Genomic DNA, 26,940 nt, shown 5'->3' with positions numbered 1-26,940 from the left:
CGAAACTAAATCAACGTTTTATTAGAATTTTGTTAAAATGTTGATATAATCCTAGATCTAGATTTTATTTACATTGATAAACAAGTTCATTTTATCTTTTATTGAGTTTTAATAGTGCTAAGTTTCTAGATCTTATCTAACCAGCAAAAATTTTAGATCTAGATCTACTTGACGTCTAATTTTACAATTCTAGCTTTACTTTGCGACATTTATGTTGACGTCTTCCGATGCTGTGTAACTTAATCATAATCATCTTGTAATTAAAATTTAAATCGTCACATTTAGGATAATAATATCATAAAATTAAAAATGGTTTGCGGAGGATTCGCGTGTTCACGCCATTCTCTAATTATATTGAATGTTATTTATATTGTGAGTATATTCTAGATCTAGAATTCATTTTTCTTGTCTTTTTTTTTTATCACTATCAGTATCAATCATTATTATTTTTATGATTATCATACTCACTAACTCTAACTTGAACTTACTTGAAGCAATGCGCTATTATTAGTATTAGTAGTTAGTAGTATTACTAGATCTATTAATATTATTACTTAGATTTTAACTTATAAGTTAAATTACTATTATTAAATAATTAGTCTATCAAGAGTCTATGGCCTCATATTTTTTATACAGATCTCTCTATCTCACACACACACAACAGCTTTAATTTTACATACATTGTTACAGAGAATCTGCCATCTGCTTGGAAAAACGGAACAAAAATACAGGAACTTATCTAAAATTAGGCGTTGACTTAGAGTTAGAAAATGACTTAGATTTTCTCAGTTCTGTACTCTTTGTAGGTAGGCTAACTAAACTTCTTATTAAATGGACTAGTTTTAAGTAACTAAAAACAAAAAAGCTAATAAGATAATGGCTTAAAGATAAACTTTATGACTAGATGTACTTCCGGGGCGCCGCTCAGCAGGCGACCTGATTACTTTGCGACATAAATCTGCATTTGTTTTCTATTATTCCTTTCATATTGTGTATTGTGTTTCAGAGAATAGAAGTGTTTCTAGTTTTATGAACTATTTTATTAGTGTGCATGTTAAAAACCAGTGTTTCAGTGGATAGCATAAATAATATGATCATCATCATCAATGCATCTATATACACGCCCGCCATCTTGGAAACAAATGGCTGATACATAACAAACCGCCATGAGCCCATCAACACACAGACAAAGCAAAACAAATGAGGCCGTAGAGGAGGACTTCGAGTCAAAAGCAGGAAAAGAGGAAAAAGGGTCTATCTGCCTCCTATTGTCTTGGGCAATGTTAGATCACTAAATAACAAAATGGACGAACTTATTTGTTACTGCAGACATTTCTACCATGAACGCTCGCTAATCTGTCTCACTGAAACATGGCTAAATGAAATTATTCCAGACGCATCAGTAGACTTGGATGGTTTCTTTTGTACAGATCAGACAGAACAACAGATAGTGGCAAAACAAGAGGGAAGGACAGAACTGTTGTGTCAACAATATTTCAATCAAAACCTAAGTATGTACGACCTATATTAAACTACTAAGTAACAATATCAGGCTATACTACCTGCCAAGAGAGTTTACACAAATCTACGTCATACTTGTGTATATATATACCACCCACAGCCAACACAGAGAAAGCAACAAAACATATACTAGACATTGTACATATATGTATATAATTAAGACAAAAAGTCCTGATGCTGCCCGACTAGTTATGGGAGAATTCAATCATCTTTCATTAGCTCAACATTTGCCAACATATACCAACATTTGCCAACATATACTCAATATGTTAATTGTCCCACACGGCAAGACAAAACCTTGGACATAAAACATAAAAATGGACTACACATCTCGATAGTTATTTCCCCTCAGAGAGTCGGACCACACAATGATCCATCTTACACCAACATACAAACCGGTTTTAAAAGCAACAAAACCCAAAGTACAGTCCATCCAGTCATGGTCTGGCAACGCTGTTTTACAGCTACAGAGTTGTCTGGAGCAAACAGATTAGGACATGTTTGTAAACAACTGCCCAGACAGATGAACTTACCATAATGTTAATTTGTACATCCAGTTCTGTGAAAACATTATACCAAGCATTCAGTAATAATAGACCCTGGATGACGAACATTAAAAATTAACATTCTGTCATCATCGAGAAGTACATAGAAGTCTATTTATAAAGCGCTGGTTATGAGTGTTTATGTGTTTTTCGTGTGAGAATGTTGTTCGTATGTGCATCTATATTGTTATTGTACAGTTGTTACGCTGAGGTTGTCAGTTGTAGTCAAATCAAATTTCCATTTCATTGGATCAATAAAAGTTATCTTATCTTATCTTATAATATCTAGATTACTAAATCTAATCTATAGTAGTGCTTAAGTTGCTTGTTGACATGAGTTGAATATACATGATTGTATTGATTATAGCAGGTTTAAAATATTTTAGATGATATTGAAAGACATTAATCATTAACCATATTAACACTCAGTTGGATAGATTATTATATGACTCTACAAAGATTAGAAATTATTAGTTATACTTGAAATATTTAATACTAAGATAGGCAGTGTGAGACTTGTTCTCAATAGTGTGTTTATATCTAGGAGAAAAAAATGAGATGTACGATGGTTTCTTATTCCCAGAATATATGTAAATAAATGTATAAAAGGACTTTTTATGTTATTAGATGGCTATCATGCCTGCAAACAGAATCAAGGCTTTAAATACCACAACTATAAGCAAGTTAGTTGTGACTCTCATTACTTAATACTTTGAGGTTTTTAATCCCATAATTACAAATACATGTCAAGATTAATGGTAATTATTTTCTCTGCAGGTTGTCTCCTTTATTATAATTGGTGTTGCTGCTTACGGCAGAGTAGCTGCTGTGATTACAAGTTTAACACTTGTGGGAAGTCTAATAGCATGTGGAGTGTTTCTCTTTCTTATAGCCCTAGTAGGTTTAGTAGGGGCAGCTAAGCATCACCAAGTCCTGTTATTCTTTGTATCCTTTCAAAAGTACCATACCAATATTTCTTTGTTGTTGATTTTTTTTTATGTTTTTTTTTTTTCTGTTTTACACAAAAAAATGATTATAACTTGTTTGATTATTTTTTTAAATAAAAAATGTGAAATGGAATATATATATATATATATATATATATATTGTTTAATTATTTATCGATGCCTTACTCAGCTGTTCTGTGGATTTGTCAGAACTAATATGAAATGTTTTATAGAAAAATAGTATATATATTAATATTGTTTATGTAGTGCTTTGTGCAATAATTAATTTTTAAAAGGTGGAATAAATTTTATGTGCAGTTTAAACATATTTAAGTACTATATGAGGATGTCCTGATATAACTCCATTTGGTTGTTTTTAACAATTATAAACCAATTCTCATTCACCTCATATTTCATCTTTAAACTGACATGTATGTGTGTATATATATTATTATTTTATATATATATATATATATATATATATATATATATAATAATTTCTTAAAGACCAACTGAAGAGGTTTTGGGGTCAGGCGCGAAAACCGGTGTAATACTTTTTTTTAGTTTTATAATCCTTAAAAAAACATACATACAAAATATTAGACATATATATTCTTTGTAATTATTTAGATATAAGCAATTTAATGTGCGTTTTAGGGACTATTAAATTTCACAATCTCGAAGCCATTCGAGATCAGTATTTCCCAGACAACCAAGGTCGATGACGTAATTTAGGGGAAATTAGGTCAAATTTTTCAGTTTACAACTTAGCGTATTTCCCTATTCCTTTTTACAGGAATGCCAGTTTCTGAAAACAAAGGCGACTAAAACACACCAATTTATAAAAAGTGGATGCTAGAGTTGGGGAAATAAGGCTTATTCTAGTTCTACATCTACTGCTTTTGATCAAGAGCTAGATCTTCTTTTCTCAGATCATTAATGATGTATGAAGTAGACCTAAATTTAGATCTAAATTCAATTAGATGAAGTCTAGATCTAGTAATAGTAGTATTGGATATTTAGAGATTAGACCTATCTATATAGATCTATCTAGACTGATCCGATCAAGGTGCTGGGCCTAGATCTAGAAAAACAAAGTTTAAAATTATATACTCTGTCTATACACTTATTTGGCTTAATAGTGATTATTAACCTATAGTCGTCCCTCATCATCATCATCATCAAACTCCATTAGAGTGAGGGCTTGAGAGGCTCAAATCCTCTCTTGCAAAAGCCCTGGACAGAAACCCTGCTGTCTTGCGTAGTGCATAAATGTCGCCATACAGGTCGAGAATTTTGGGTTTCCCAGACCTGTCGAGACGGAGATCAGCAAGTCTGGGGCAGTCAGACAGAATATGAGGCACGGTTTCCTCTTCTTCCTTCCCAGCAACGGGGGCACAGTGAATCAAAATTTGGCCATAGCCGCGAGAAATATGAGCCAACAGGACAGTGGCCTGTCCTGCACTGTACTATAATAGCTTGCTCAGGCCTGGACAGCCTCCACCACGGGGAAGTGTGGTCAGGGCGCCCCATGCGCTCCTAGACTCCACGGGCTTTTTGGGACTTGTCCCAGCACTCAAACCACTTTTCCATTTCTGTTTTTTGTATTATAGCCAGGGCTTGATGAAAGCTTACAGCCTGATCAGTGGGTGGAATTTGCCCTCCCTGGTGGGCCAAAGAGTCTGCAATTGTGTTGCCAGTCACACCTATGTGACTCGGTACCCACTGCTTTATTACAGGGGTGCCATAGCGTTGTTTAATGTTATGTGAAGCCATGATGACAGTGTTGATATTGGGGGGGCCATGGTCCGGTGCTTTGCAAAGCCTGTAGTACAGATTTTGAGTCAGTGACCACAACAATTTGTGTTGCCCTCAAATGTCCCTCGCCGAGTTGAGAGTCAATGACTTTTAAGGCTTCATAGACTGCTATGGTCTCCGCATCAAAACTGCAAATACTACCACATGGTCCAAAGATTTTGACTGTGTAAGAGCCAAGAAAGTCGATGTAGGCTCCATAGCCTGCTCTTCCAGAGTCTATTGATGCCGACCCGTCAGTGTATGCAAAAATAGCACTGGGCTAGAAGGTATTAATGGTCTCCAGAGCTAGGATTTGAAGGTCGTTAGATGAAGGGCTTTGCTTAGTGGCATTAGGGTCTACTAATTTCAAGCTGGGGTCGATGGGTGACACCAAGAGGGAAGGGGATGAAAGCATTGAATGTTTTGTCGGTTGGTGGAGAGGCCAGCTTCATCAGATAGTCTAGTGGCATGATGCATAAAAGACTGCATCTGGATACGTCTTCTGCATCTCCAACCATCCACTAGTTTTCTAGCTGGGAGGTATTCATCCAGCCTTTTATACCACTCATAGCAGGTCAGTACTGACCTTTCCCTCCTAAGGTTTAGTGGACCTATATTAGCCATTATTTCAGCCGCATTTACTGGACTTGTCCAAAAGGTTCCACAGACAAATCTTAGTGCTTGGGACTGTATTTTATCAAGTTGTTCAAGAGCAGTCCTAGAGCCATAAATTTGCACAGGTAGGCTGTAGTCTATCTGTGATCGGACTGCTCCTAAATTCAGGGATCGGAGCATGTCTGCTCGGGCTCCCCACTTCGTGGATGCCAGCTTCCGCACAATCCAAAGTTTCCCTGAGGCCTTTCTTACAACATCCTGGATGTGCTCACACATTTTTAGTTTGCGATCTAAAGTTACACCAAGGTACTTGGGTAGCTTTTCCATGCTGATAGCCACTCCGTTGAGGGAGAGCTGGAAAGGTTGCCCGAGAATGCCAGTCCCAAGCGTAAACAGATAATAGACTGTCTTGGAGGTGTTTATTTCTAGCCTCCATTTTTGTGTGTATGAGCAGAGCGTATGGGTTAGGGCATTCTTGTAGCACTTTTTGTATGGAGGTTGCGCTCCTTCCAGATTTCCAAAGGACAATATCATCAGCATATAGCAGCTTTTGGCATTTTAGCTGAGCCGGTAGGTCATTTATGAAGGCCATGAAAAGGGTGCATGACAGGACGGAGCCCTGGGGGAGGCCGTGCTCGAGGGTCATTTCCCCTGAGACTTCTCCGTACATCCTTGTTCTTATTGTACGCTCTTGTAGGAAGTTTCTAATCAAGTAATATATCCGTCCCCGCACCCCCACGGCTCTTATCTTATGAAGCAAACCAGGCCGCCATACTTTATCATATGCCTGTTTTAAGTCAATGAAGACTGCGTATGTGCTTTCGGTCCTTTGGAATCCATCTGCTATGCTCTGCACAAAGATGTTGACTTGGTCTATAGCGGACATTCCAGCCCTGAAACCAGCCTGTTCTGGAGCTATAAGACGGACACTCTCAAGGTAACAAACCAGACGCTCATTTACCATTTTTTCAGCCATCTTTCCCACACAAGATGTGAGATGGGCCTGTAGCCCTCAGCAGTGGAAGCATCTTTTCCCTTTTTTGGTATAGGAATAATGGTGGCACGTTACCAGGCCCTGGGCAGATGACCATCTGCCCAGGTTCTATTTACGAATGCCAAGAGCAGGGCCCTTCCTTTTCCCCCTACATGCTTAAGCATTTCGGGGGTGATACCATCCGGCCCGGGAGCCTTTTTAAGCTGGCATTTCCTTATGGCAGCATTAAGCTCGCCTATCGAGAAGGGGGAGTTCATCGTTCCCTCAGCACTTTTGGTCTGTGGTTCCTTTCAGTCTTTTTTTTTCATCAGCTTTGCAAGCTTTATCAATGGATTTGGACATTGGGGACTTCTTGGCAGCCTTGTTGATCTTAGCAAAATATTTGTTCAACAAGGTGGCAATTTTCTTCTTCGATGAAATGGTTACCCCACTGGGTGAAGATAATGGGGTTGCTGTTTTCGTACGCCCAGCATTTTCGAGATTTCTCAGAAGACTCCAAGCCTTAGAGCTATCCCTTAGGGATAGGCCCAATATGGGAAAAAAACAACATTAATTACAATGTTGAGCTCATTCAATGTAGTTATTGTAGTATACGATTAAATTTAGTTTGAATCTAGTCACAACCCCGTACAACACTAGCAAATAGCTTTAACCTTAACCTAGACTTAAAAGTAGTCTGATATAGATCTAAATTTCTAAAAACTAATCTATAAGGCAAAAATTAGACCTACATCTACCAATTCTATAATATTATTAATATACGAAATATGGATTTTGTTACACTCTTACTTAAATATATTCGAGCCTATATACTTAAGTTAAATAGTTCTATAAATCTAAATGTAAAAATTGAAGAATTTTAATTTATCCCACGCTTGACTCATTTGTTGATTGGAATAGAATCATTAGATAGTTAAGTTAGCAAGTTAATCTGTAACTGTAAAAAAGTTTTAAATTGTGTTTAGACTATAAATGAAAGAGATTATCCTACTGGAGAAGGAGTTGTTGTTTTTTTCTTTTCTCTGGGAAGTGAAAAATAAATTGTAGTATCAATACAATATTTAGTAATGCATATAGGCTACTGTTGATGTAGTTATGCAACTCATTTTATTAAATTTTAGTAACCCAATTATTGCCAGTTAATCACTGAATATATATATTTTTTTTTATATTGTTATTAAAAATGCAGAGCTATTCATAATTTAAAGTGTTTAATAAATAAGGCTGGCAGTCGAGTGGAAAGATTAATGAGGAGTGCAGTATTTTCCATGGCTACGCAGCCCTAGCTGCAAACTAGATATTTTGCGCGTCCAGCGAAGACATAACCATATTCAGCTGGTGGTCAATTTAAATGTTCTTTACGATGTCTATGTCTTCCCTCGGCAGTGGATTTTCTTTTGGCCTCTAATATTTATTCCATGTTGCAATTTCTAATAAATAGCATCATTCGAAGAATGAGATCCAACTCTTATTTTTTAAAAATGTAACCCCTTTACAGATCAAGTCATCATTGCAATGGACATTCAAATCTGCAATAACATAGAAATGATCAAAATTTGAATAAGTTTCAAAATGCAGAAAGTTGTTTGTTTTGATGCTCTGAACTGTCTTCTCTGTGGTCTCAGGTTCAAACATTAACCACTGCCATTAACTAACATCCTGCTGGAGTTTTGGGCTATGACATAATAATATTAAATCCTGATTCAAAACTTTGTCTAAACCTAGCATATAATGAAGAACTCTATTAAAATGTGATTTTGTATTTACATTTATTGGTATTTATTATATAAAATAAAATTGTAGAATGCTTCTGTGATTTGTTTCACAATAGAAACAGGGAATATTAACTCTTGTATTTCCAAAATGATGAAAGATCCATCTAGTATACTTGTCTGTATGCCACATATATATGTTTTCTGTAAAATAGATTTTTATACATTTATTTATTAACATTTATACGGTACTTAATTATGTATACATAGATATAGAACTAGTGGTTATATATATATATATATATATTATATGTTATACTGATTATCTGATCTAACATTAACATCTAACTCTTATTGTTCTTAATAATAATAAATTACTCTACTCTAGGTCTAGGCAATCTAATATATTTAAGACCAGGGCCGGTCTTAAGCCACTGCAACCTATGTGGTCGCAGTGGGCCCTGCACTTTCATAGGCCCCACACTAATTCTAGGTGCAATTGTTAAATTGCAATATATATATATATATATATATATATATATATATATATATATATATATATATATATATATATAACCTGGAAATCTCATGAAAGCTCATAAAAATCTCCTGAAAATAGACAAAATTGTCATTTGTGGGTGTCATTCATTCTGGAAAACGCTAATCCTTTGAGCGATAAACGAAAAAAGGCATTGTCAGCTTTCATGTAATAAAATGTAATAATCATGCAAATTTTCACTTTAATCGGAAGTTTCCATACTTTATTTACTTTAATAGTGACTGGCATATTAATATGCAAAGTTCGTAAAGTAAAGTTAATTTGATCGTCATCTTGTATTTAGTTAAGATTGAATAAAATTCAAAGTCAATTTTTTTTTAATACAAAATCTTAATTTCCACTTAATATCCTTATTCCCACCCAGACTAGGCCCTGCGCAATCAGTTTCACATAGGGCCCCGCAATCGTTAGGATCGGCCCTGTTTAAGTTTAAGACTTAAAGACATGTCACATGTGTTTAGTATAGATCTGTATTCTGTATTTAATATTACCAATATAAATGATGACTTTTTTTTTTAGATCTAAAGTCTAGCCTTATTAATAAGTATAGTAAGGGCTAGTATGGGCTATATAATTACTATATTAGATCTATTATAAATATATTCTATATAGATTTAGCTTAGGCTTGAGGTTTAGTCCTTGACTAATATAATATTATATTTATATCTATGAATTATGCTAGGACACTACTCACTAGGTCTTACTATTACAAATTTACAGAGATATAGAAATTCAAGCATTAAAAAATTAAAATGTCGGCGACTGGGCTTAGACTTAACATAGAGGCTAGTCTAGATTACTCTAGATCAGAAAAATGCATTTTGAGACCTAAATCCTTGGTGCTAATTTTTTTTTTTTTATCAGAGAAGTTTGATTTTTTTTTTTTTTTTTTTTCATCATTTTAAACAAAAAATAGATTTGGTTTGGTTCTGAGTTGCAGAGGTTAAGCAGTCAGCAGCACTTGGCTAAGTGTAGTGTGACCATTAATTAAAGTTTAAAGAATACTCACATGTTGTATTTTTGTATTGTGAGTAACCAACACCTGTTACACTAGTGTCAGATGTTTTGTCTATCAATAGTAGGGAGAGTATGGGATCAATATAAGGGAGCTAAAAACAACAATTTGACTTTATTCTTTTATAATCCTTTTTTTTTCTTAAGCAAATTGAGATTGATGTGTTTTTTTTTAATCTTTACATTTATATATTTTTATTTTTTATCTTAACTTTTATCTATAATTTTAGACATCTTGAGCAAAAAAAAAAACAAACCCCATTTTAACAATTTAATTTTTTTCTATTTTATATAGTATTACATTATTAGATATTTTCTATTGCCTCTGCAATACTGATTGCTCCATATATTATTTTATTGAAAACTTATAATATTGATTCCTGTGAATTATCATTTTATTTTGAGATGCACTTAAAATTTTATCAACTATTAGATAGAGATGATAGCTTACTATGCTATTTATTCATTTTTGTTAAGAACGTTATCATATCTTCACCACATCTGTCATTTGAATATAAATACAAAACATATAAGCGTCATATTAGCAATGCATCATCCTGACATCATGTGGATCAGATAGTCAGTCTGTGCTTAGAAATTGTAGTCAAACTGAATTTTCATTTGGTTGGACAAATAAAACATTATCTTATTTTATGTTGTATAAGCTTAAATTTGTTGGTAAATGTAACTAAAGTTTTTAAAAAAATGAAGTACCTAACATAAGGCATACTTTTCTTTGTGTGTAACTATTTATAAATATTTTTTTTTTAAATAACATTTATTTGATAAATCTATCATCTTATTTACAAACTCTTTATTTAGATTTTTATCAAAACCTGCTCATGTAGCAAGACTTCATTTCCTTAACAATGTCTCTAGTATATGATCATTCTGTTCTTACTGTTTCTGCTCCAATTTGCCTTGGCCTGTGCTTGTCTAGCTGTCAATGCTGACCAGAAGGACTCATTGGCTAGACAGGGCTGGCAGATGTCCAGTGCTATGACCAAAGCTGATGTCCAACACCAGTTTGATTGCTGTGGCTTTGACGATCAGAATTTAAACGTCTCATTCCCAATGGGTCATCCTCCATGCGGATCTCTAGTTAGTAATAAAGTCTGTAGTGTTTTTATTTATTTTTAGTTGGGGTTTTTGTTTCCTTTTGTGTTGTACTACTAACCATCGCTGTATATCTCTGACTTGAAAACCACGTCATTAATAAAACGCATTGATGGGTGGTAAACATTGAACTAAATGAATGGTCATGATTTTCCCTTTAACTAAACAATGTAGTAAAAACCTGAGACTCAAACAATTTAAACAATCTACAGTAAACACAGGCGCCTGCACATTTTGAAGGGGTTACATTCAAACAATAGTAATGCCAAAAAAAAAAATGACCTAAAAAATTTATAATATTGAAGAAGCAAATTAGAGCAAAATCTTTGAGTATGTGGGGCTGTGAATGGAAGAAAGGTTTTCATACATTAGAACAAAATTGATCAAACTTAATATATACTAGGGTTGCACTTTGGCTGAATATCTGGCCATATTTAGCTCCAGCTGGATATCACTGCAGGATAGTTGGTCGGATAGTAAAAAGTACACTATAGTATCTCTCTGTCAAGTGGTGCATTTTCTCCTCCTCCCCATTCCATTTTTTTTAGTCCATCACATTGAGTTTATAGATAGTCAGGTGATCACATTAAACATGTTGACACTGTCTATAGGAGTTTATAGATAGTCGGGTGATCACATTAAACATGTTGACACTGTCTATAGGAGTTTATAGATAGTCAGGTGATCACATTAAACATGTTGACACTGTCTATAGGAGTTTATAGATAGTCAGGTGATCACATTAAACATGTTGACACTGTCTATAGGAGTTTATAGATAGTCAGGTGATCACATTAAACATGTTGACACTGTCTATATGTCACATCTTATGAGTTTATAGATAGTCAGGTGATCACATTAAACATGTTGACACTGTCTATAGGAGTTTATAGATAGTCAGGTGATCACATTAAAACATTTTGACACTGTCTATAGGAGTTTATAGATAGTCAGGTGATCACATTAAAACATGTTGACACTGTCTATAGGAGTTTATAGATAGTCAGGTGATCACATTAAACATGTTGACACTGTCTATAGGAGTTTATAGATAGTCAGGTGATCACATTAAACATGTTGACACTGTCTATAGGAGTTTATAGATAGTCAGGTGATCACATTAAACATGTTGACACTGTCTATATGTCACATCTTATGAGTTTATAGATAGTCAGGTGATCACATTAAACATGTTGACACTGTCTATAGGAGTTTATAGATAGTCAGGTGATCACATTAAACATGTTGACACTGTCTATAGGAGTTTATAGATAGTCAGGTGATCACATTAAAACATTTTGACACTGTCTATAGGAGTTTATAGATAGTCAGGTGATCACATTAAAACATTTTGACACTGTCTATAGGAGTTTATAGATAGTCAGGTGATCACATTAAAACATGTTGACACTGTCTATAGGAGTTTATAGATAGTCAGGTGATTACATTAAAACATTTTGACACTGTCTATAGGAGTTTATAGATAGTCAGGTGATCACATTAAAACATGTTGACACTGTCTATAGGAGTTTATATATAGTCAGTTGATCACATTAAAACATGTTGACACTGTCTATAGGTCACATCTTATGAGTTTGCTTACATGGAGATAAATCTCAGGGGGCTGCAGTACTTGACACACCCCTACTAGCGTGACTACTGGTCATCATTTCATTCACTCTATTTCATAAGTGATGGGAACTGAACTAAGGTTAAACAATTCAACTAGTAAACTAAATATAAAGTAGTTGAACTATTTTTTAATCACCAACTTATAAACAAAATAGTTAAACTAAACTAAAAACAAAAAAAAAATATTTTTAAAATATTATCTATATTAACTAAAAAGTAACAAAGCTTATTTTTTGTAAAAAATACCAAATCTTTTATCATTGTAGAAATCTTTCTCCACATAAGATGTTTTTTTCTTAAGTTTTTGCGCAATAAAAGTAAAAGAAAGATGTATGTGTATATATTTTGGCCTTGAATTAAAACTTTTTTTTTTTTAAAAAAAAAAAGGCTATTTTCATTTTTTAATTCTATTGACTTATTATGTAACATTACAGTAAAGTTGAAAAACTCATAAAAGATGCCTCCATTTAGATCTAGTAACTAAAAAAAAAAAAAGAAATTGCTGGAGTGTTAAGAAAAACTCAGGTAGTGTAAGGCTAGATCTACATGCTGGATTAACCATGTTAATGTGTTATTTTCTTCCCTGACCACTCAATGTATGACAAACGCTATTGCGCATGCACATGGAAAAAAATGCATGATGATCATCACCATCATGACTACACACACTGCGGAAAGCCTACATGTTTACATCTATTTGACAAAGTTGTTAAAATCAGACACACAGTCTATTTTTAATTTGGATGAGTGCTGTCCATTTCTAGTTTAATTATTAGTTTCTTCTTCTCACTAATAGAGTGGAATTTTATATTGCTTATTCATTTTCCCAGACTTGGCAAGTTTGTCCTCCATTTCATTGCCGTCTCTTTCAATTGTGCTGAGATCCTTTGATATCATTTTGTTATTATAGTTTAGTTTTTAAGTTTTTCTTTCAAATGTTAGCTTATTAATTTTTTCCCTTTTTTCTATTTTAACCCATTAGCTCCTTCTGCAGTTGGAAATGTTTTCCCATTTTTGTCCTAAACCATTGCAGAACGTTTTTCAAATCCCCTATTCAATATACTTGCTTTAAACTTTTTAAAAAGAAGATTTCTTCTAGTCTCGTTGCAAGCATGATTACAAATCATTTTGGAGATTACCGATTTTTATTGTTAAAATAATTTTTCTTATGAACATACCCATAGCCCCAGTGTATAAGCCCCCACTTGGGAAAATGGGTATTTTGAAGCTTTTTTTTATATTCTAATGGTATTAAAAGTTTTTGTTTTTTTTTAACTAGACATATCGTTTTATTTTTTAAAGTTGTTTGTTTGTTAATATGTATTAGATCTTAAATTTGATTTTTATTTTTTAGGATTTTTTAAATTCGGAGTTATCCCTCTTTGCTTAGGGCCTTAGAAGGGTTTTTCTTAACGGCAAATAGGAGCTATTGGGTGAACCTTTTTTGTAATCTTTTTCCTCTTACCCGTACGCTTAAATAGTTGTAAGATTTTATTTCTTTTGTTTCATTTTACATAATAATTTTTATTTTAGATTTACATTTTGCAATGTTACTAAACAGTAAAGCTATATTTTGGCCACATGAAACTTTCTTCTGTTCCTTAGTTAACCAAGTGCTGCGAAGGTAAGGAAAGTTCCCCTTGTTGTAGTGGGCAGTACACTAACAACACAGCTGAGTCATGTCCCTGTCAAAAGTGTTATGAAAGATTGCGACCCATCATTTACAATGCTTTCTCTGCAACTGGTGGAGTTGGCTTGTTTTTCAGCTTTACAGAGGTAAGGGCTTGCTTGCTGGCATTTCCCTAAGTGTATGTCTTATAGTAGGTTACTTGTTATGTGAGTTATTTTCTGTCTTAGAGGATGTTAAACTAATATACATCAAAGCTTTCATTGAGGTAGTCTTTTTTTTTAATTTTTGTTTGTTGATTTTTAGTAACTTTGTTTGATAGGAAACTAGTTTGTTGTTTAAACTAGCACATAGTTCATTTTAAGTTATTGTTGGTCTCACATTGTGACTTCTGCATGTTTCAGAAAAACGTTGATTTAATTCTGTCATGAGATTCTCTTATAGTATATATCACATTCAGTTTGATTGCAAGTATAGTTCATTATTCAAATGATCAAATTTTAAGACTTTATTCTTTTTTTTTAATCAAGTATACTAGAAGCTTATTACGGTTAAGTTAGTTTGTCTGTTACATTACATACATTAACATTGTCTTCAAGTTGTTTGTCTGAAGCCATTCATTCAGCATCTCTTCAGTTAATCACTACAGATTTTTTACTATATTATATATAAGACAAAGCTTTTATTCAATTCCTATTACCCAATGCTTTCTAAGAAATTGTTTCACCATTTAAACATTTGCTGCTGCTAATTGAAATTTGTGCCATATTTCTTCTGATGGTGGTCCATGAGATTACATTAATATTGAAAACTATACATGTTTATTTCAGACTGTTATCATTTTGTGCAATAATAATTTATTTTAATCATAGTGAAGAGAAAAAGTGAAACAAGCATAATGAAAAAAAAAAAAATTTTAAAGAATGTTTATAATAAGGAATAATAATAGTGAATAATAATGCAAAGTTTCTACTTGGTATTAGAATGGAAAGTGGTAGAAATAATGTTTACAAGATTTGTATCAGACTGAGGGAGTTAATAGAAGTTTGGTTAAAACCTCTAATCCCCTTGTAAAATATCATTTGTAGATACATTGTCAAATAATGTTAACCACACATTGAATAAAAAGAAAAATGAGAAATAAATACAAGTCAGTGCTGTTTTGTTATTCTCTTAATAGAACAATTTTTTTTTTTCAGTAGCTGATTTTTTTATTCCATCCACTACCATTAAGTTTACTTGGAAGAAAAACAAAAGGATTTTTTTCAGCAGCTAATAAAACAAATGTATTTTCTTTTTGTATTGCCAAGATGAACAAATTATTTTAATTATGGCCACTGACATTTTCAGATATTAGGTGTGTGGCTGACCATTCGTTATCGCAACCAGAAAGATCCATCAGCCAATCCTAGTGCTTATCTTTAGTCTCTTATCATTAAGTATGTGTACACATTGAGTATCAGGTACACTTCTTTCTATAACCTGCTCAACATAGTTGGTATTTTGGATATGTTTAGTGTCACTTTAATTTTCTTTGGTTAAGTTTCTTAGCATTATTCTGTTCTGATTTAGTTGGAGCTGAAGTTTCATCTTCTTTTATTTCTCTGAGAAATTCATTATTTTCTTTTGAAATTCCACATTTGAGTTTATTTATAAATACAAAAAGCTTTAAATGTAAATGATACTGAGTTGTTTTTGTTTGTTTTTTTTGTTGTTTTTTTTTAAAGTTTTTTATTTGTTTGATTTTTTCTATCTAGAGCCTTCATTCTAGTGATGCATGTATTGTGTGCATTAGGGTTATATACATCTATGTTTACATTGATTCTGATGTCTTGCTTTTGATGTGTGATGAATGGTTAGACAAAAATACATTTTATAATAAAGCCATTTTATTTATCATGTAAGAAAAAAAAACTGTAATAAAAAAATCAATTAGCTTCCCTCTAAAGACTGCTTTATTGATCCTTATCAGAAATTTATTAAAAAGAGCAACTTTTTTGTAAAAATGTATTTTAACATATAGTGTATATTGATTTAAAGGAAAGTCTAAACTAGTTAAGTTGAATCTATGTTTTAAATACACAAACATTAGCTAAGTTACATGAAGACAACATTTCTCTTCTGAAGAACAGTGTATCCTAAAATAGTAGCAGTTTAGGAACTAGTTTAACTCATTAGCTACTAAGCCAATACCTAAGCAGCATCTCTCTAAATACTAAGCAAAGTGAGGTAACTCCAAAACATCAATAGACTGACTTTACAAAATATATTTTAAAAACATAAAACAACATCTATCAATAACAAAAAATACTTCTAAAAAAAGAGAAATGGATGACCTTTAAAATGATGTATAACTTGAATAGGTTTTACAAGATTAAAACAATAAAAACAACAGGTAAAGACGAAAATTTGTTCGAGTGCCTGATTTTTTGAAGACTGGTGGACCCCCCTCCCATCAGATCTGTAATTTTTGGTAATGTTTAAATTTTACCCAAAGACCAGTAATGTTTTTAAGTAGGAATTTAGTAGGCCTATACAATAAACATTATGCTTATATATAAAATCTGTATATGTCTTGAGTATTTACTGACTTTCACTGGGTATGCGTGAGGCCCTTAGTTGCCTGAACATGGCATCATGTTGATGTGGTTTTGCATGTGTCTCAGATTTCATGACTTCTAGCATAACAAAGTAAAAGTAATCAAACCATTGTCCAAACCAACGTTGTGTACGCCCCCAATTAGATCTATTTCATCTAAAGTTTTCATGTGGTAAATAAAAACTGTTCAAAATATCAGTCAAAGATGTTGAAGATTCATCGACGCTAGATCCAGAATAGTCTAGATCTAGGCTAGATGATCGATCTAATATTTACTTCACTCTCTCTCTGAATCGGACTAGATCTAAGTCTAAATGTAGCGCTAAATTCTAAATTCTAATGATCAATGTCCTGATCAATATCAAGTTCATTATTAGCTGTATTTAGTGTATTATTTGCGATAACGGGTCTAAAAATTGAAAGGTCATTGAGAAAATGGCCTGTGTAGCTAAGAAAAATCGAAAAAAAAATCACCAAACTTTGAAGACCCATAGAAACTGAAGCGAAAGACGTAAAAACATCCGTTTTTTTTTTACGAAACGATCTATATTTCTACTTTTTAAAAAACCCAGCCAGCTCAAAATAACACCACGCGTCGCGCAGGAAAACGAGAGCTACGCAAGTCACGCTGTATGTGTGCTGTGGCGGGCGCATTAGTACTGAGGGGGGGAAGGGCGCATTTGGGCGCATTAGTAGCTAATGAGTTAAGTAGTAATCCATTCTATTGGCTTTGTAAGAGCATTCTCTTCAGCTTCAGGCAATTCTGAGGAATTGTACTCCTGAATATTATTCATACATAATCTTCATCTTTGGTTTTGTTGTTATGAATACAATTCTAATATTAATTTTTTTTTTGGGGGGGTGGTCAATAGAAACATTAGTTTTAGGATAGGTTTGTGTCTTGTACCTTCAAGCCTACATCATTTCAGCAGAAAGGGAAAGGGTTATGTACTTCTTGTTCATTCATCACTTAGCTAGTTCTTAGTTTTCTAACTGTTGCACATTTAAATATACATTTACATTTAAATTAGGCAACAAGACTTGTGCTAATAGTAAAATTAAATATTCAAGTTGGTGTTTTTTTCTTTAAATTTTGTTAATTTGAGTCATAGACCTTAGCAATATTAATATTGTTATCATTTACAAAGGAATGTGCTCACATTATATATGATAATAGGTGTCAAGGTCAAAAATAGTATATTTTCTATAAGCTTCAAATGATTCCTAAATGTGTTTCCTAGCTCTCCCCTATCTTTTTGGTTTTGTTTAAGTTTTAGTTTCTTATCTCCTTCAAGTCAATAGTGACCAGACATAACTGTAGTTGTTGACAGATTTCAATATTGATGTGTCAATCTTCTACATAGGTAACTGTACTGTTGTGTGTGTGTGTATATGTATGGCATATATCTTGTTCTCTTTTTTATTTATTTATATATGAGGCATTGCTCATTAGTCTTCAGACTGGAAGACAAGCATTGTTATTATGTACATAAATATACACTAGTCAGAAATTGCCCACGGGTCTCAATTTGCATATCACTGATCTAGTGCATTAAAAAAATAAAACAAAATAACAATGTTATTAGTTAATAAAAAATTTATTTATTTTTTTTATTTTATTTTATCTAGATGTAGAATGTATGGAATATTGATGCTGTAGTCTTCAATGCCTAACATTTTGTTAGTATGTTCAAAAGCCTCAAAAACATTTTTGGTCTTGTCAACTTAGCATCGCATGACATTTGCTTTCACACATACAAATAGCAATTCTTAAAGGCATTTGCATTGATGGTCCATTGCATCAGTGGATAAAGGATTTTCTGATAGGGAGAGAACAAACTGTAATAATAAATGGCTCTAAATCAACACCAATAAAAGTAAACTCAGGTGTACCTCAAGGAACTACTAATTTTAATTTACATAAATGATTTACCAAATTGTATTAGTTCAGTAACAAAAGTCAGATTATTTGCAGATGATTGCATAATATATAGAACAATAAAAACAACACAAGCTGCAGAAATTTTACAAAGAGAATTAGATGAATTACAGAAATGGGGATCAAATTGGAGCATGTCTTTCCACCCAGAAAAATGTCAGTTGTTAAGAGTAGCAAAAGAACTAAAACAAATTAATTCCACTTATCTTGTTCATGGTAAACCAGTAACACAGACTAAAAACGCAAAATACTTAGGTGTTATAATAATAATGGAATATGCATCCTCTGTTTGGGATCCCTCAACTCAAGAAAACATTAAGAAACTGGAACAGACACAAAATAGAGCAGTGAAATTCATAACAAACGAATATTCACATTTAACTAGAGTAACACCTTTATTAAAATCACTAAAAGTTAGGAAATACAAACCCTTTTGGACACCAGAATTAGAGAAATTAGTAAAAGAAAGAAACATGGCCAGGAAGACTATAGAAAAAAAACCTACTAGAGAGAACAAGACAACATACAACAAATTGAAAGGGCTTATAAGATACAAAATTAAAACAGAAAAAAATAAAAAGTGGACCACAACATGCGAACAACTAGATCTAAACAAGGATGGTCGAAAGGCTAGCAGGAAAGAAACAAATAACAAACCCCCAACCTATAAAAGGCACTGATGACCTAATAACAGAAAACCTTAAAAAGGCTGAAACCTTCAATAAATATTTTGCCAGCATCAGCAAGTCAAAACCAAGAAAACAACTAGACCAGGCCTTTAGTAATATCCTAAAGAAAGAAGAAAAAGCTCCAACAGTCAACTGTCAGATCTTTGACACTCCCTTCACTCTATATGAGCTCAATGCTGCCCTAAAAAATCTCAAGAAAATCCCCTGGACCCGATAAAATAACAAATGCAATGATCCGGGGACTAGGATCACAGGCCCAAAACTGTATACTTAACTTGATCAACCATACATGGAGAACGGAGACATACCACAGGAATGGAGAACTGCAAACATCATACCCATTTTAAAGAAAAATAAACCACCTGGAGACCCAAAAAGTTATAGACCAATATCTCTAACATCCAACATTGGCAAAATGGCAGAAAAAATGATCAATAACCGACTTTATTGGTGGCTAGAAAGTACTTGCTCACTCCACAATGCACAAGCTGGCTTCAGGAAAGCAAGTAGAACAGAAGACCACCTCTTTCATTTTATCCAGGACACAGTAGAAGGGTTTAATGAAAACAAGCACACTACAGCAGTATTTATAGATTTGCAACAAGCCTATGATAGAGTGTGGAGAAAAAGTATATTTTTGAAGATGAAAAAAATGGGCATCCATGGAAAAATGTACAGCTGGAACAGCGCATTCTTAAAAAACAGAACCATCCAAAACGGATTCAAAGGTGTCATCTCTAGTAAAAAAAAAGTTTGGAAGAAGGACTACCACAAGGTTCAGCCCTTAGCTGCACTCTTTCTAATCTTCATGAATGACATCCCATACCTCATTTCGGTCAATAAGGCACTTGACGCAGAAGACCTTTTAATTTGGACTACAGAGAAATATCCAGTGCTGACTAGATCTAAATTAAACAGAGCCCTCACAACTATATCCATGTTTTCAAAATTATGGAAAATGGAAATAAAGAAAAGTCAGTTTATTCAATCTTTAGCAACAGCAACAAAATAGTAAAAAGAAACTACATCTTAAAAATAGACTCACAGGCAATAAATAAAGAAAAAAATCCAACATATCTTGGTGTAAAATTAGACCAAAGACTGTCTCTAAAACACTTTATGGCATATTTAAAAGAAAAGGCATCACAAAGATTTAACATTTTAAAACACCTAGCAGGAACATCCTGGGGAGCTGAAAAAAAAAACTTAAGACAGTTATACACTGGATACGTCTGATCTGTAATGGATAGCTGTCTCTCCATACAAGTAGCCGCCAACAGAACCTATCAATCATCATTAGATACAATCAAAACCAAGCCTTGCGGTTAATTAGTGGAGGTATGAGAACTACTCCCACAGCAGCCTGTGAAATAGACTCCAATATTGAACCTCTTAACTTAAGGCGCAACAGAGCAGCATTAGAAGCTATTGAGAGATACAGAAGGCTGGAGAACGATCATTCTAATAAACTACTAACACAGAGAAATAGGAAAAACAACCCAAAAAAGCAAAGAACTCTGATTCAACTTACTGACAAACTAGCCCTAAAACACCACCTACCCAATAACAGAGAAAAAATTACCAGATTTTCAAACATAACGTTCGGACTAAACTACAGACAACCAACCATTAAAACACATTTACTAAATAACACCTTAACAAATAGAATCAAATCCACTGGAGCTCGAAGTATCACGCTCGAAACAATTGAAAGCTATCCATATATATACCGACGGATCGGCCTTCAAAGCCACCATCAATGCTGGTCTTGGTGCCTTCCTGGTTTTCCCTAAAAATAAACACTTTGAAATAAGTGCACCCTGTGGCGATTACTGCTCAAACTTTCAAGCCAAAATTGAGGCAATTACCATAGCATTACAGACAGTGGAAAAGAAATTATATGAAGGAGTGCAATCACCATTAGATACTGTTGTCTTTACAGACTCCCAATCCACTCTTCAAGCACTTAACAATAGCACCTCAAACAGCCCAAGAGAGTTGACAACACTAATTGTGATAATCCATCAGATGATATCAAAATTAAATATCAATATCACACTACAGTGGATCCTAGGACACATTGGCATCATGGGAAAAGAAAAGGCAGATAAGCTTTCAAAGGCAGACTTATTTATGGAACAACCAGATAGACCTGTAAGCTACCTCACCCTAATGTCAATGTTAGTCAAAATCACAAAGAGGAGTGGCTCAACCAATGGGCATCAGGAAACATGTACAAAGAAATAACTATGCCTAACAAACTGGACAGTATTAACTTCCTCCCCCACAAAGAACAATTTTCAATTTTTCAACTAAGAACAGGACACACAACTCTATTAAATTACCTTCTGGACAAAATAAACTCCACACAACTCCCCCTTATGAAACCGTAAACCATATCCTCTTTGAATGCCCCTCCCTAATTCACCTTAGACAGACCCTACTTCCACTACAGCCCAACATAACCAACACCCTGTACGGCAGTGCTGAACAACTGAAGAAAACAGCACACTTTTTTTTCCTTGGCACAGTATGCAAAAGACTCACAGCTCAGCAGCAATAAAGCTGGCTAGAAGAAGAAGAAGACTAGAGTAACACCTTTAGTAAAATCACTAAATTTAGAAAGACTTCAGGATGGAAGACTTGATAGTAAAGTAGCAATATACATTAAACACTGAACCATAATCTTCAAATACAAAAACAAAATCTAATAAAAATACTCAGACACAAAGATAAAGGCACATTCCTCATTCCATATTCTAGGACAAATTTGTACAAATACTCCTTCTTCCCTAGTGCTATTATAGCATGGCATTGGTTGCCTGAGCTAGCCAGGAAAACCAGTGACTTAGCAGAATTTAGGTCATTGGTTAATATGTATGACTAAATGCATGACGTATAGGACGTAATCATCTTCTTTTTTGAAGTAACGTCTGTAATATATAAGATAAGATAAAGGCAGGGCTATTTTATAATAAAGCTGTAGAATTAAGAATTTGTTATTTGTACATGAATAGACTATTTTTGGTGTTGATGTATAAAAGTTTTTAAAAATATTTTTGCGAAGCTTAGATCTTAGATTTAGTCTTGGGGAATTAAGAGTCAAAATGTCCATTCTACAGCTTAAAAATAAATTGCCGTCTGTAGATGTGACCTTGATCTATATGTAATTGTAACTAGAGACCTCAATGTTTTGATTCAACTAAACCTGAAATATAGAGACTTGTAATTAAAGCATACATGTAGTTCTAATATTTTTTGAAAAGACACATCAGAAAGTAAATTGTATAAGTTAGTTTGTTTATAGTCAACATGTTTATCAATCATTTATCTTTAATACCAGTATATATATATTTTTTTTACCCTCCATGCTCATTTGATTTGTATTACTATGCTGCACATGGGAGCAATATTATGTATAGAGCCATTAAATTGGCTATTTGACCTAGATCCAATAAAGTCTATTGCATTCTTAGAGTTGGGCAACTTTTCTTCAGCTTGTGGTAGGGCTACTTTACATACCTTAGGTTATTTTTTCAATTATATTCTCTCATCATTTTCTAGTCTACTTTGTTTTTTCTCAGAAATTTCACATTATTCTTGAATGGTAGAAGAGCATTCCAGTCAAGTGGATTTTTAGTGTAATGATTCTCGAACTATTTCTCTCCCACAGATTATTGGAGTCTGGCTAGCCATGAGATACAGAAACCAGAAAGATCCAAGAGCGAATCCTAGTGCATTTTTATAACAATAATTTAGTATTGAATTCTTAGGTTGTATTTTGTTTTTGTTGTTTCCATTTGGAAGTATTATTTTCTATGGTTTTATTTTAACATTTCAAACTTGACAGTTTTTTGGCACTCTTAATGGCTGTATAATTTTTTTTTTATTAGTTCCATATGCCATCCTAAGTGAAAAAAAAATTATTTCTTAAGAAATTAAGTTCTTACAATAATATTTTTCTTAAAAAAAACCAACAGAAAATTGAATCCAAACACTACAAAATGACATCATACCAACTAGAATATTTAAGAGGATGACTTGTACTTACATGCAACTGATTCTGAGTACATTTCCAAGTAGGATGAGTTCAAATCTTTCAAAGCATAATACACGCACTGTCATCAATGCCTTACATTTTAAATTTCATTTTGGTTCTATCCTTCATTTCCAGAGAGTTTGTCATTTTGTGGTTGAAGTTCAAGAAAATGGGTGTGAATCTGTTAAATCCTAGTCCACAACCAAGCACTCATCTCTCAGATAGTCTCTACAATGATTGGCTTCAGTTCTAATGACAGTTACTTTCTCAGTATTTCTTGATTTTGAGTTTGTACTTGCCTTGAACCTTGACAGTACAGTTTACTTGTGGATCTCTTTTTAGTTGACTTAGAAGTGGTAGCATTGGTTTGACTTCGTCACATGACATTCAAGCACAATCTTGACTTGACTATTTTGTTGACTTACTTATTTTGTTTAGATCTTTCTGCACTGTCTGATATAATGTGCAGGCTTGTAAATGATTAACATTTTTTTTGTCTTTTCTATCTGCCTCTTGGGATGTTTGGGGCTTTAATTGGAGATGTCTTTTTAGTGTACCGCTGAGAGTATTTTAGAATTCAGTGTCACTAAACATTGTTGTTTGACATGGAAACATAACACTGCAACACTCTGACTCTAAAAAAAATCTATCATCCAAGAAGGAAATTAGAATCTAACAACTTCTATTTGTACTACTGGTATGCCCTACACATTTCAACCAGATTGTTATAATTAATAGGAATGAATGCCTTAGAGAAATATCTAGGACTTGATTATGACAGACCTGACTGGTTGTATATTATCATTTTATGTGCAATAATGTTTCCTTATTTATCATTAGGACAAACATTGGAGATATTTTTGTTTTCTTTCATATATTACAATTTTGTTCAGTTGGAGATTTAGATCTTTTTATGATTAGTCCAAGGCAACTATCAATGGAAGTGAGAATTATTTTTTTTGTACTTGAATTGTTTCTGAATTTATTAGCGCTGGCAATTACTTACAATCATTATATGCCATTAGTGTTTTTAAAAAAAAGTAGATTTTATCTCTTGTACAGACTTAAACTAGCTGGCTGGCTAGAGTGAAGATATATTTGTGATTTATGATCTTTTAGTAGTCTTTTTTTTTTTCAATTAATTTTCCTATTTTGAAATCTGGCACAAGACTTAAGTATTATTTATCATTTCAGGGTTGTTTTGTTGTTGTTTTTTTATGTGGTACCAAATTTTTTAGTAAGTATTGTTTATCATATTGAGGGTTCTCTTTTATTTATTTTTTTTTTTTTTATGTGGTAACAAATTTGTTAGTGCCTTGGACTCAATGAGTGAAGTATTGTCTGCTGTGCCCCATTGTTTTTTCCTCACAGGGTTCTCTTTATTTGACCTACACTCTTACAATACTATCTCTCTCATTTGAATGTACTGTCTATTTTAGTTCTCAATTATTATGTGTGATTTAGTATGGAGAATATCAATCTTATAGTTTTTTAAAAAATGTAATATCATCATAAATTCTTGTTACCCACTAAAGCAAGATCTAATCATAAATGTACTGCAAAGTTACTTTGTATTTTAATAACAATCAGAATCAGTCTGTTTTATTCTCTATCAAATCAATTAGTGTTTTTAAGGGGCTGTTCTACATCAAATACACAAAAGTTTTACATGCTGTAAATTAGATTTGTCATAATCATTTTTTGTTGTTTTTAATTTATATTATTAGCTGTATTGACATTTTTTAATCACTTGTTTTGAACCTAGCACTATTGAATTGATAGAGAGAAAGAGGGGATCATTGAGTTTTTATTTATTTTGATTATTACAGAATTTTCATGACCTGTATTAATGTATCTATCTTATATTTATAAATATAAAAATAATAGGATTTTGAAGGTGTGATCACTTAGAATGTTTCTATTCAATTCAAATAGATTTTCCAAAAAAAAAAATGTAACTAAAGTTTCTCATTAAGTATTTAAGGTATTCATAACATAAGAGACCAAAAAGATAATTGTTACCATACCTCAGTTGTATAACTGTATCAACTACTGTTATCATACACATTTACAACTATCATATCCCTCTAGTATTATTTTAGAATGTTCTGCATAACATGCTGTCAATTTCAAAATATCTTCTAGAAAAAAGATTTTTTCTCCTGGTTGAAATGGTTGACTGGAATCAGCTGGTAAGAGTCATTGTACTGACCACACACAACCTATTTCAACAAATACTCTTTGAATGAGCTGGTCAGTCTGTAAGGCTAAGTTTTGTGGTTTTGAATCAATTGCACGCTACATCTAAGTGCTACATTTAATCATCACTTACCAATCACATAGGTTTTAATTCATACAAATGTTCCCAGAGTTCTACTTGGAAATCTCATTAGAATGAAGTTTATGTATAATTGTTTCATTGAATATTTTATGATGTGGGAGAAAAAAATTTGTGAGGGTTTTTTTAATGCTTAATAATGTAGACTAAGTGTCATTGTTTTTCTTTAAGAATTCTTGAATGATCGAAACTCTCCTAACACTGCTGTCAATTTCCTAGGTTACACATTTGTTTTTGTTCAAGCTGTTTGAAGCATCTATATTTTTTTTATTTACCGTTATGTGTATATAGATATATATATATATATAGAGAGAGAGACTTAGTTTTAGACTTTCCACTTTATAGCCATGATACTTTGTTAACATTCCTAACAGCTATCAAATTCCAGTTGACCAATTTTAATCATTTATTTTCATGGTGTTGTTTTTTAACTCTATTATAAATTGTTTCAATGAAGACAAAGCTAGTTTCCCAGACGCAGAAAATAAATAGATAATTGATAACTTGTAACTTATTTTGCTTTTAATCTCAATTATGAATGCATGGACTCTGCTATTGTTTAGTCCTTAAGAGATATTGCTCTTCCATTCATGAGGCATAGATTTAAGATTGTATGTCAATGTTTGTTGCAATAATTTGTTTTGTCTGAACAGGTGATAATTGATGAAGCAATACACCTTAGCACTGATTCTGTACATGTGTCTTATTAAGTCTGTGAGCCATCTGTTACAATCATTCCATTATTCTTGTTGTTTGGTGAGTGTAGTTTAGTACAAAGTTCATGACTAAAGAAAACACGTTGCTCCTACCCACTGCAAACTTCACAGGAGTTTTCAAGCTTTGGTTTGGGTTCATAGTCAAATCCATGTTTTTTGTTGTGTTGTTGTTGTTGTTTTTTTAAGAAAGAAATGGTTGAACTTGTAATTTTAATATTATTTCAGTTTGTCTTCACGTTTATTTGGTATATTTTTTTTTCTGAAGAGAAAATCTGTTCTTGCCCATTGTTTCCATGTCATTATTTATCACTGTGCAATAAAGTCAGTTTTCTTCAAGCTGGTGTTTTTTGCTGATTTTAAAAAATCCCATTTTAAGGCAAATAGCTTGAGGCACACATCAGGAACTTACAAGATAAAGTATAATTGTATCATTTAGTTTGGATCAGTCATGTTATTAAAATTGTAGTATGTCTAGACCAGTGATGCCCAAAATATGGCCCGCTGCCCAGATCCGGCCTGCGATGTGGCCGACCTGTCAACA

General features: G+C 33.0%; 1 protein-coding gene across 4 annotated transcripts; it reads left to right on the top strand.

The window, feature by feature from the left end:
* Positions 1-180: 180 nt before the first annotated feature.
* On the top strand, positions 181-26,735 carry LOC106051135 (tetraspanin-31-like). 4 transcript variants are annotated; one of them, XM_056004015.1, is made up of 6 exons: positions 181-372; positions 2,844-3,011; positions 10,584-10,817; positions 14,058-14,228; positions 15,430-15,518; positions 22,980-26,735. In XM_056004015.1, exons 1-5 carry the CDS (start codon positions 310-312, stop codon positions 15,502-15,504), a joined length of 711 nt encoding a protein of 236 aa, XP_055859990.1. In that variant the 5' UTR covers positions 181-309; the 3' UTR covers positions 15,505-15,518; positions 22,980-26,735. The 4 variants fall into 4 exon arrangements, with proteins under 4 accessions (XP_055859990.1, XP_055859989.1, XP_055859987.1 ...); XM_056004014.1 differs by having other exon boundaries at positions 182-372; positions 15,430-15,542; XM_056004012.1 differs by lacking the exon at positions 15,430-15,518 and having other exon boundaries at positions 187-372.
* The last annotated feature ends 205 nt before the right edge of the window (positions 26,736-26,940 follow it).

The sequence above is a fragment of the Biomphalaria glabrata genome, chromosome 11, assembly GCF_947242115.1.
Source record: "Biomphalaria glabrata chromosome 11, xgBioGlab47.1, whole genome shotgun sequence".
NCBI lineage: Eukaryota > Metazoa > Mollusca > Gastropoda > Planorbidae > Biomphalaria > Biomphalaria glabrata.
This window is presented reverse-complemented; position numbering and strand designations above follow the sequence as displayed.